This window comes from Carcharhinus amblyrhynchos, chromosome 1, assembly GCF_965287045.1.
Source record: "Carcharhinus amblyrhynchos chromosome 1, sCarAmb.v2.hapA, whole genome shotgun sequence".
Lineage (NCBI taxonomy): Eukaryota > Metazoa > Chordata > Chondrichthyes > Carcharhiniformes > Carcharhinidae > Carcharhinus > Carcharhinus amblyrhynchos.
In genome coordinates, this window is record NC_137324.1 from 29,173,453 (window position 1) to 29,185,759 (window position 12,307).

At 40.6% G+C, this 12,307-nt stretch overlaps 1 protein-coding gene across 1 annotated transcript; it reads left to right on the forward strand.

Annotated features, from left to right (window-relative positions):
- The first annotated feature begins 288 nt into the window (after nucleotides 1-288).
- On the forward strand, nucleotides 289-11,695 carry tspan36 (tetraspanin 36). The gene is made up of 7 exons (XM_080203508.1): nucleotides 289-478; nucleotides 4,340-4,531; nucleotides 5,454-5,528; nucleotides 5,874-5,969; nucleotides 8,663-8,809; nucleotides 9,669-9,752; nucleotides 10,470-11,695. Exons 1-7 carry the CDS (start codon nucleotides 419-421, stop codon nucleotides 10,554-10,556), a joined length of 741 nt encoding a protein of 246 aa, XP_080059634.1. The 5' UTR covers nucleotides 289-418; the 3' UTR covers nucleotides 10,557-11,695.
- The last annotated feature ends 612 nt before the right edge of the window (nucleotides 11,696-12,307 follow it).

The following is a 12,307-nucleotide window of genomic DNA, read 5'->3' on the forward strand; positions in this document are numbered from 1 at the left end:
TTAAATGCTGAGGTCCTTGACAAACAATACTCATTGTATCGAGTCAGACGCAAAGAATAGCCGGTTGAGTGGGCCGGCAGTGCGTATGGAGCTCTTCTCAAACCAAGTCTCACACCTCAGTAAGGGGAATAAATCCCTGGGAAAGTGGGGGAGGGGAAACACAAGGAAGCCGTGCGTTACTACACGGGGAGCGCTAGGACCTCGCAGGTGAAAATGATTCTGCAGTAACTCGGGATAATTAGTCATGTGCTGGTTATGTCATCACATGTGAGCCCCAACTAATTACCCGGCAGATAGAGGGGGGAAACAAATTAAACTGTGTGCCTTGGGGGAGGAGAATAAAAAGGGGCAGGAAGCATTAGACTGAACTGTAAACGTACAGATTTGTGGCGCCTGGAACAACCTGTTCGCATTCATCATGGATTGTGGCGTGTTAACCTCCAAAAGTATTCTTCTTTTCATCAGCCTTGTTTTCTGGGTGAGTTTATATCTTTTAAATGTTTAGTTGAAGTATTGTTTCGATCCCCCCGGAGTTTGTGATTTAAAAACAAAACTTGCAAGCCCGTCCGGTTGTCTTTTGAAGTCAGTTTCGTTTTTTGAACTCGATGTGAAGCGCCATGTGTTAGTTATAGCGCTCCACTCCACTCCACTCCAAATCTAGGGGTGGGAAAGTATGTAACCTCGGCTTATAAAAGAAACCACTTCGTCTCATGTAAATGTGAAACATGACAAATTTTATTGCTTGTGATTTTTTTTACGCTCGAATATTTGCATTGAAATACAACTTCACTTCTTTTAAATAAGGACTAGAAGAGAGAGAGCCTTTTATCTGTGACGGCAACCGGGAATCTCGTTATCTGTTTTAGGATAACTAGCATGGTGACTATGCAGTTTTGCTAACTAGACAGTGGCAACCTTAACAAATTTGCCAATTCCTCTTCCCTATTCCGGTGTTATAGGCATTTAAAATGCCTGATTCGTGTAGTTGGAACTGATGGCCTACGCCCATACGATAGTTGTTCCTCTTCCCACCAACATTCTAGTAATCTATTCATTCCCTCCAAACGAACGTAATACTTTTTTTTTTGTCCCTCATAAAATGAGGGTTGGGCAGCAGCAACAAGGGAAACATATTCGCAAATTGGCTTCAATCCAGTCTCAACTAATGTCCTTTTCGAATGGATCTCGAATGTGAGATTGCCTCACTTTTTTTTAAGACTCTAGCAATCATGCCATTCAGACTAAGTCGGGATTTTTGAAACAAACTTTAGCAACAAAGTAAATTTCATTGTGGAGCTCACAAAGGAGGAAGAAATCACTACAAGAGAATATTGGCTCACTAGTGCTAATGTGGTAGTCATTTTCTACCCCCCCTCCAGTATTTTGAATGATGAAACGAAGTAAACTCTAGTTACTCCCAAAACTGACTAGTTTTTAACTTTCCAGTTGCTTTTTTTAAAGCAAAGACTTTATACAATTGCAATGTGAGTTAGATTAAACATGGTATCACATGTTTATTCCCATTGCCTATCACTTGAACCATGTGATCCTGAAGCCGAGTAAGAACTTCGCCACATTATTGTAACTTTTAGTCACTTCTATGCTCCAAGAACCAGTTGTAATATTGCAAGATTTAAAATCCTCCTGGACCTATGACAATGTCAGTTGTTAATACTGATAGAATTCCCTCTGGCACTCCAGTCTTTAGTGTAACTGTCGGAAGTTTACTGCATGGAAACAGGCTGTCAGCCCAACTTGTCCATGCTGCTTTTTTTAAACCCCCTAAGCTAGTCCCAATTACCCATATCCATATTATCCTTGTAACTAAATACTTATTTAAAAGACAATTGTACCTGCCTCTACTAGCTGACAGCTTGTTCCAGACACTCCACCCTGTGTGGGGGAGGGGAATTGCCTCTTTAAACCTATTCCCTCCAATTTTAGACTCCCCTACTTTTGGGAAAAGATATTGACCATATAGCTGATCTATGCCCCTCTATCTTATAGATGTCTAAGATTGCCCCTCAGCCTTCTACATTCCAGGACCAAGTCCTGGAAGCATCCTAGTAAATCTTTTCTGCACTTCTTCTAGTTTAATAATAAGGTGACCAGAATTGCACACAGTATTCCAAGTGTGGCCTTAGCAATGTCATGTACAACTTCAAGATGTTCAAACTCCTGTAGTCAATCTTCTGACTGAAGAAACCAAGCATGCCGAATGCCTTCTTGACCACTCTGTCCACCTGAGTCTCCTTTCAAGGAGCTATGAACATGTACCCCTGGATCTTTGTTCTGTAACTGCCCCCCCCCCAATACCCAACCACTAAGTCTTACCCTGGTTCAATCTACCAAAATGCATAACCTTTCATTTGTCTAAATTAAACTCCATCTGTCATTTGTCAGCCCACTGGCTCAATTGATCAAGATCCCACTGCAATTGGAGATAACTTTCTTCACTGTTCACTATGCCACCAATCTTGCTGTCATCAAACTTGCTAACCATGCCCCCTATATTCCCATCCAAATCATAATATAAATGACAATAAGTGGACCCTTCACTGATTCCTGAGGTACACTGGTCACAGGCCTCCAGTTTGGGGGGGGGGGGAGGAAACAACTTTCTACAACCACTATCTAACATCAAGCCAATTTTGTATCCATTTAGCTCCCTCATCCTGGAGCCCATGAGATTTAATCTTGTGCAACAACCTACCATGTGGTACCTTTATTAAAGGCCTTGTTAAAGTCCATGTAGACAACATCAACTGTGCTTTCCTCACAACCTTCATGGTTTTACCCCTTCAAAAAGCTCAATCAAATTTGAGACATGATTTTTCCACTCAAAGCCTGCTGACCATAATCAGTTCTTGTGTCTCTAAATGCCCATAGAGCCTTTGTGTCAATCTCTCAACCACAAATGAGACTTGCTGGCCTGTAGTTCCTGGGGTGGGTGGGGGAAGATGCTTGTCAAAAGTGCTGTAAGCAAAAAAAAAACTGGTACCATCAACCAAAGCTCTGCTTGTCAGACCATACTTCCAACAAAAACTAAAGGTGTGGTAAGTCAGTCATAAATCAAAACGCTTGGAGATGCAAAAATACAGCAGATTCAGTCCTGCCTGATACCCCTATGATTTAATCCATTACAGGTATTGATGGGCTAGGAGGAGAAAGATATAAATGGCACTTATTCTGTCTTGGAGAGACTGCTCTTTCTGTCTTGTGGAAAATTACTAGTCTAAACGCAAAGGTCACCTTGCAGATTTGCTTGTTTGCTTTGCTGCAACAAATGAACTCGAGCTATCTTCAGTTTAAGAACTGACCACAAACTAGTCAAACTGAACTTGACCTTTGTGAAGGGGCTCCATAAAAGTTTGACCAAAACTTTAAATAAAATGCTAAGCTGTATCGCATCTAAAATGTATTTGTACGAGCCTTTTGTATATTGGCAGCAGTTTGAATTGCTGGAGGTGCCATGGTTACAATGTTGGCGTTTAAAAGCTTGCTTTAATCTCTGCCCTGTACTTGCATAGTAGTACACTCCAATGACTGTTTGTTTTTATTGAAAATTGAACCCTCCATACAATCAATGGCTCAGACCTTTCTGGATATACAAATTGAGCATGAAGATATGCCAAGGCTAGAATTGCCATGCATGCACAGCAAAGGTTAACTTCATGAAATCCAAACCAAAGGGCAGTCTGAGCAGATAGGATCCTAAGGTAACTAATCTTTGAGAGGTTGGAAAAGTTAGTGGCATTGAAACACATGACAATGAGATTTCACTTGTGGAAGTGAGATCATGGTTAAATTGGCACAAACCAACTCCTGACTTCGTGTATACAAAATCTTGCAGCTAAATTTTCTGGTAATAGTCACAATTCAAACTTATGAATAGCCTGGGATGGGTATCTGAAACTTAATGCAAATACCAAACATAATCTGCTGAAGTCCAGAAATGTGATGCCATTGTGCTAAATTTTGTATTTGAGGTATTGACAATGTCCCAAGTTTGGATTTATTTTCTAACTTGGAACATAAGTGAATCACTTTCTTTTGAAATAATTTTGTGGTCACTTCCTCACCACTTAAAGCCTCAATTACCAGAAAACACAATCAATGAAATGTTTCTTGGAAATACTGGTCACTCCCATAGTTTAGGTGCATAATATCACTATCTATTTCAACAGAATAATATTTTGGGAGGTGATGTGAGAACTGACTTCTGTCCTTCAGTTAAGGAAGCATTGTTGCCAGGAAGCTGCTGTCTTGACTGGTGCAGTTAAATTGCTCTCCTCTAGTAAACCTCCTTGCTTTAACAAAAAACTTATTTGTTTTGCAGGCTGCAGGGGCTGTGCTCACCTATGTGGGAGCCATGTTGTTATCCAGCTTTAAGAATTACAGCCACTTCTTTGAAGACAAATACACTGTACTTCCATCTTTGGTGATCATTGCCATTGCATTTGTAATGTTTGTTATTGGACTCATTGGATGCTGTGCAGCTCTGAGGGAGTCTCGCTTTGCATTGGGATTGGTAAGTTTCATTTCATGTTTACTTCTAGTCATGTGACATACTCAACTTGAGTGAAGCTTGTGGCTTTTTTGGGACTGTAAAAGATCACTGACTATTAGCCAGTTTGTGCAAGTGTTCTAAAGGACTGAAGCTGATCCTATCCAGGGCCTTGGTTTTGAATGATCATTTGGGACAGAGGGGAAATTGGGTTCCTAATTGCAGTCAAGGCATTGGGGAAATTTTAATTGAGGGCTTGACTATCCTGTACCTTGCTCCACAGCAGAATGTCAATTTTTGACAAAAATATCTCCTCTTGCTGCTTATTGAATGAAGGGTAATGGATACAAGAAATCAGATTGCATTGATGGCAAACATGACTTCACTTCTGAAAACAAATGGTTTGCTTTTAGTAAAGAGACTCTGCTCCTAAATATGTAAGGCACTTGAGAATAGTTAAACAAATACACTCCTAATGCTGGAGAGGAGGAAATGGCCACCACTTTTCTTTCCTTGGATCTCCATTCCAGATTGTGCTGCTTCTTCCTCCCTCAAATGGGGCGGAGCTCTATTGGAATATTTGAATACCAATGTGTAGGTCTTGGGCTGAAGAGCAGACTAATGCAGCTTTTGCTTGAGAAATTGAAAATTAGAAAACAGTCACCACCTGTTTCCTGGGGAGTTGACATCTCCATTTCAATACAAATGATTCCTAACTAGCATTAGTCAAAAAGTCAAGTTGCCAACCTCCCTTCTCATTGCCAGTATAAATGGTCAAAAAATCTAGCTTCACTCTAAACTTGCTGGACAACCAGTATCTGAGGAAGTGAGTGCAAAGAACCAAAAGTGAAGCTTACTCCTGCTTCAAGTTTTTTTTGATCAGAATTGTGTTCAACTTGATGCTAGTTAAATGAATGTTCATGGTTACAATTCATGTTTTCTTTAGTTCATGATCATACTGTTGATCATCTTTGCTGCGGAAGTGTCTGCTTTTGTTCTGGGATTCATCTACAGAAAACAGGTAATTTTGTTTGAATCAACTTGCAAAATTTCTGTCTTTCCCCATTGCTTTTCACTTTAATCTCATTGGGATTGGAAAGGAAAACAAACTTCTTGGAAGATGGAATTTCCAAGACAATGATTACATATGGGCACTGTAAGTACAGAACAGTTGGAAGAGTTCTATTGAATTCTTCTAAGTGGCTTACTTCCAGTGACCTGAGCACTGAATATAAAGTTTTTCCAATATTATGGATTCTTTAATTCAATTGGATGTTGGGATTCCCAACAACATGGCTAACAAAAGAACTATTATCTGAATTTGAGTGGGAATGAGGAACTAAACTAAACTGTATATTTCCTAAAGGTACATGAAGGTGTGAATAAATCTATGGCTGATGTCTTTGCTAAATACAATGGGAAAAATGCTGAGAGCAGGGCTGTGGATCTCTTGCAGAAAGAGGTAAGACAAATCTGTTCATAGTACTTTTTGGGGTGTGCAATCAAGTCTTATTAGATCAGTAAGATGTACTATAGTATAAGCATGGGTTGATGCTGCTCTGCATTGCTGTAAGCACAGATCTGAGCTATAGCTAGCAAGCATTTAATTGCCTTCAAGAATTGTAATGTGTAGCACCTACAACAGTGAAGGAGTAGCAATTTTCAACTCAAGATTTTTTGAGTGAAACTTAAACAGATGCTGTTATCCTACCAGGTCAGGTGTCTCCTATGGCCCATGGGCTGGATCAGTTTAGGGACCACTGTTCTAGGTGATGAAAGGGTTTGAAAGTGCTGTCTAAGGAGCCTTGGTGAGATGCAGCAGTGCATGTTGTAGATGGTACACTAACAACCACGGTGTTGAGCTACATGTGTAGAGCTGCACTCACCCAGGCAAGTTGAGTATTTGTTTACATTCCTGACTTGTACCTTTTTTTGATTTGGGAAGTCAGGAATTTCTGACTTGCTGTTGTAGCAGCAATAGCTAGTTCAGTTTTAACCATCAGATGTTGATAGCCAAGTGCTAAGGACAGTAGGACTAGGGGGCACAGCCTCAAGATAAAGGGGGAGGGGTGGCTTAGAACAGAGTTGAGGAGGAACTTCTTCACTCAAAGGGTGGTGAATCTCTGGAATTCTCTACCTGTTGAGGTTGCCTCGCTAAATATTTTTAAGATGTGGGTTGATGGGTTTTTGATAAGTGAGGGGATTAAGAGTTATGGGGAGAGGGTGGCAATGTGGAACTGAGCCACAACAGATCAGCCATGATCTTATTGAATGGCGGGGCAGGCTCAAAGGGCTAGATAGCCTACTCCTCCTATTTCTTGTGTTTGTATGTAAAGATAATGCTAAACTTGAATGGTTAGATTGCCTCTTGTTGGAGATCATCATTATCAAACATCCAGCCCAAGCCTGGATGTTGTCTTTGCTGCATTGGAACTGCTTCAGTATCTGAAGAGTTGGAACATTTAGCCCTTTTTTTTTTTGAGGGAAGGAAATTGAAGCAGCTGAAGATGATTGGGCTCAGGACATAACCCAATGGACACATGCTGATATGATTGGCCTCCAACAGTGACCCCCCCCCCCCCCCAAAATTCTCATTGGCTTTAATTTTACTGGGGTTTGTTGGTGCAACAGTCAAATGTGGCCCTAGTATCAGATTCAGTTATCCTCTCCTTGTGTTCAGCTCTTCATGTCTGAATAAGGGTGTGATGACAAGGTCAAGAATTGCATGGTCCTGACAAAACCCAACTTGAGCAGGTTGACCCCTTCTGATCACAAATCAAAGTGATTAGATGGGGTAGTATTAACTGGATTGGATTTGCATTGCTTTGTCCTAAGCAATATTGTAACTTTCACTAGGGCAAGGTAAAATCAAGACTAACTTGAGTAGAAGTGCTAGAATATTGTCAGGGTGCATAGTTTTCATAAGCTTGCATTAATATTGCAATGAAGTTGCTTTAAAGATTCCCCCTAGTCATCACTCCAGCACCTGTTCAGATGCACTGAGGAGCATTTGGCATAGCCAATGCAGCTAACCAGCACATCTTAGAATTGTGGGAGGAAATCATGCATACTCAGCATAGCTGGGAATCCAACCCTCACAGCACTGCCACCTCAGTGCCATGTAATCACTGCCACCATAGTATGCAGTATCCAGTGCCTTCAGCTGTTCATGTGGAGTGAATCAGTCATTCTGGGGATACTTGAGGTTGAGATGGGTCATCCACTCTCAATGGTGTGCTGGGCTTCCACCATTGAGGATGGGATTTTTGTGGAGCCTTCTCCAGTGAATTGTCTACCACCAGGTTGTGGCAACTGTTGTAGCTTCAAGTTGATGCTTAATGTTACCTTTGGCATGTTTTCCTTGATCTTACAAGTGGCTCCCTAGTTGGGTGGCATTGGGTAGAGTGGGAAAGATGTACTGGGCCTAAGGTAACAATCAGTTCTACTGATGCCCAGCACATCAAGGATACCCAGTCTAGCATTGATTAAACTAACATGTGGCACATCAAGATGGAGGGTATCAAGGCCACCCAAATGCTTCTGTCAGCAGGTTGAGGCTGGCTTGCCCCTCAGATCTCCTCCCACTTGAAAAACTAGTGAACCAGATGGTATTGTCCAGTGACAATACCACTATCCCTTAAAGGTGGTGGAAAATCAATTTGTCATTTGCCTTGCCATCTTGGTATTGCATCCTACTTTAGAATAACCAAATTGATTGCCTCAAGTCACTTCAGAACAGGTCTTGGTTTCAAATGTGTGGCTCCAATCACTCAGGCCTAATAAACCACATTCTCATGGGTAGATATTAAATGCAGAGACTTGATAAGCTTCTGCAGCTGGGCAGTTATGTACTTTCACTTTCAATTTGGAAGCAGGTTAGCTTAACACCCAATAGGGCCTATTTGAATACCTTGAACATTCTCAAAAACAACTTGAGATTTGACCTTTGTTTTTGAGAATGTTCAAGGTATTCAAATAGGCCCTATTGGGTGTTAAGCTAACCTGCTTCCAAATTGAAAGTACATAACTGCCCAGCTGCAGAAGCTTACCAAGTCTCCGCATTTAATGTCATGCTTGATGATGAAATCAGGCAAGTTGTCAGATGTTGACTGACTTTATGGAAACTGTTTAACTTTAACATCTTGTCCTTCCTAGATGATGTGCTGTGGAATTAAGAACTACACCTACTGGGAAACCACTGAATGGTTCAAAGAAAACAAGACTTTCCCCCTGAGCTGCTGCAAACTTCAGTTCTCCAACTGCACAGGAAGCCCAAAGCACCCTGAGCTCCTTGACCAAGAAGTAGGAGTTTCATTAAATTTTAACACTAGCCCCCTCAACATTGCTGTTTTACACAACATGTCTGCTTCTGCAAGAATTCTAATTCTCATGTCAATGCTAGGCTTTCAAGAGTGAACTTGCAATGCAAATAACAAGGATGTAGCATGTAGACATGTTTTAATGGTTTAATCCTGTAGCTACATACTATGGTTTCCTGTTAATCTTGCTGTTTACTGCTGATGGTATGATAAATTTTAAGCCTGTTCCTATATCAAGATTCTGCTTATCTAAGTTAACATTCCAGTGCAGTCCTATAATCATTAGAGGTGCTATTTTCAGCTGGAATGTTCAAACAAAGCCTCATCTGTCCTCACAATTCCTGTTCTCTACATGGGGTAGAAAGTGCAGGCTTTTACCCAATTTATCCCTTGCTCAGCATCCCAAAACAATTTCCCACAACAGCAATGTAATGGGACCTCAACATGTGCAGTTGGCTGCAAATACTTTGGATCTGATGGTTGAGAACCAATTTTCCACTGACCTTTTTGATCAAATATGGCTCCATTTAAATTCACAACATCCAATCCATTCTTGGGTGCTTAATGCCTTCTGTCATCCATGCATGTGAAATAAACCCCTGCCTCCATAGTATCAACTCCATAGTTAATGTGCATATTAATGCAGTAAGATGGCTGTTTTTGCCAGGAAACCTAAGTGCCTGTGCTCAGATAGCAGGCCAAGTTGCATGATTTAGATGTCACTAATAGTCTAGGGAGGTCTTTCTGATCTCAATAGCAGTAAAAGACTAAATTTCAACTATAGAACATTGCCTTCAAAAACCTTTTGACTTTAGTTCTGAAAACCATTTTTTTCTTTGTAGGGGTGTGAGACAAAATTGGAGACTGGCCTGGAATCCATTCTAAGTTGTGCTGTGCTGGTGATCTTGGGATTTGCCATCATCCAGGTAGTGATTTTAATTTTAAACCTAATGCCCCTACCCCCACCATATAGGATTGTTGACCATGTTTGGCATAGACAACTTACTCTTGAGTAGAGGAAAAAATGCAGCTGAGTTTGCCTGGATGAATACCAGTAGTCCAAAAAAAATGTGCAGTTGGGTGGATTAGCCATGCTAAATTGCCCCTTAGTGTCAGGGGGACTAGCTGGGGTAAATGAATGGGTCATGGGGATAGGGTCTAGATGGAATGTTCAATGAAGTCTTTCAGCCTGCAATCTGAATTCTGACTTGGGACTCCAAGAGACAAAGTCACTTTGGATCCTTAAACAGTGGGTAGGCTTGAGGTAGCCAGCCAGTGTAGTTGGCACTGGGACAAGTGCCTTAAATATGATTGCATGGTAGTGGAATGAAGATATCAATTGCAACATGGAGCTCTAGTCTCTCTCCAGTCTGCTGTCAGAAGGTTGTCTCCTTATCTCCTGGCTGTTGCCACCTCAGGACCACCCACAGGCAAAACCTTCTAATTGGGATGGGCAGTGACCTTGGCTTCACTCACTAGCCATCACTCTCTCATCCAGTCTGCACCATCCAGAGATAGGACTATGCTGACTGGTAGAAAATGCCTGTCTCCAGTCCCCCTCTAATACTTGTGGTAGCTGTTAATTTCTTCTGTGCACAGGAAAGGGACAATGACTAATCTGCTCTTGATTTTTTTTCCTCCAGCTCTTTGGAATGATGAGCATCTGCGTGATTGGTTGCAGACAAAAACAAACAGGTTACCAACCACTCCCATCTGGACTGTATGCATGAAAGCAATCCAGGCTATGAAGATTGCTTTGAAGAACTCTTGTACTATGCTAACAAGTGTCAATGTATTCAGATTTATCTACTCTGATTTTCCTAAAATGGAAGCCATTGCTCTTAAATCTACCCTATGCACCACTGGAGAACCTACCAATCACTATCTATTACAACACCTTTTTTATAATCGCTTCCATCATTGTTTTTTTTTCCTATGGCTGTTTTAAGATGAATGTTGTACAGAATGGTGCTTTGGTAGTAACATTGCTTTTTGTCTTAGCTGTGGATGTAGTATCCACATTATATCTATTTTTTTGAATGAATTGTCCTAGACAAAATGGAAATCTAACTACAACCAGGTGATGAATTTAATTCTTTCCTCCAATGGAGTCTAGTCCTGATTTCTGTTTGCACAAATACCTAGTATTTCATTTGATAACTATGTAAAGAGTGTTGCTAATAGCCAAGCAAAATGTTGCACTAATCACTTTTAATTTTGGGCACTGTAGAGCATAAACTAAAAGATAAAGGATAGTTTTAAAATATTGCAGTTAAAGATGTTGAGCTTTTTGCTTCCCAATCATTAACAACTAGCTGTTCTAATCTGACCTTTAGATTAATACCCATCTCCCAATAGTCCCTTGGCTTAATCTTGGTCCTGAAAAGGACACTGGGTTCAATGGCATTAACCATGGCTTAACAAAAGGATCATCCCTTCATCCAATGGAAAATGCATCAATAAATCTACCAATGCAGTTTTCACTTCAATACTGATTTGCTAAGATAGGCATTCCAATCTCTAATCCAAACTGGATGGTATTGACAAACTTCTAAAATTTTGCATTGTCTTTAATGCTTTGGTTAACATCTGGCCCAAGATGGGATGAGGCTTGTGTAGATTCTGGGTGCAATCTAAGACCTTTCACAGTTTGGGTGCTAGTGAACAACAATCAATCATCAACAGCATGAATTTCCTTTAAAATTGAGTTGTGCTGTTCTCTTGACAAGATTGCTGTAATTAACCAACTAGGTGGCTTGGCATTCTGTAACAATGTGAAATCACTTTGTTTAGGCTGAGTATTTTACAGCAGGTAAAATGTTCCAGATGTGATTTATTGCTTTATCTGAATAAATTTTACTTTTTAGTATTCAAATTTCTTTTGACTTTCACCAGTAAAGAAACTGACCCTCAAGTCACCTATCTTGAGGGCCGGAACTGGCCTAAATGATGCCACCCCAACCACGAATGCTACTGAATTGAACTGTTCTGAGGTAATAGTCCTGTAATCAAATGAAAGAGCCATGATTCTGGAGTGGAAGATGATGCTATAATTTCAATTTTGGTGTGGAGGCAGAACATGTCTGTTCTGAAATTCAAGCAATGTTGTCTGATCTGCTAGCTAATGCCACAAAATCCCATGCTGATTTTAAAAATCTAAGTGTAGTTTTAGAAATTCCTGTACTCCTAAATTAGGTTGCTACTCCCTAGAATAAAAATGTAATCCTTTAATATAGCTCTGGCATTCCTTATACTTCAGAAGCTGACATGCCTAGAACTAAGTATACTCAACTTTGCAGTAGCTGTCCCAAGATTTAGTGTGTTTCTGGGACTTAAGTACCAGTCTGCAACACTGCTGTGGACTCTTCATTACACCAGAAGATCACCAAGCTTTTAAGCAGACCAAAGAACACCTTTGGACCAGCTGCAATTGATCTTGGTGTATGTAGCTGATCATGATGATTGTAGTTATAAGAAATAC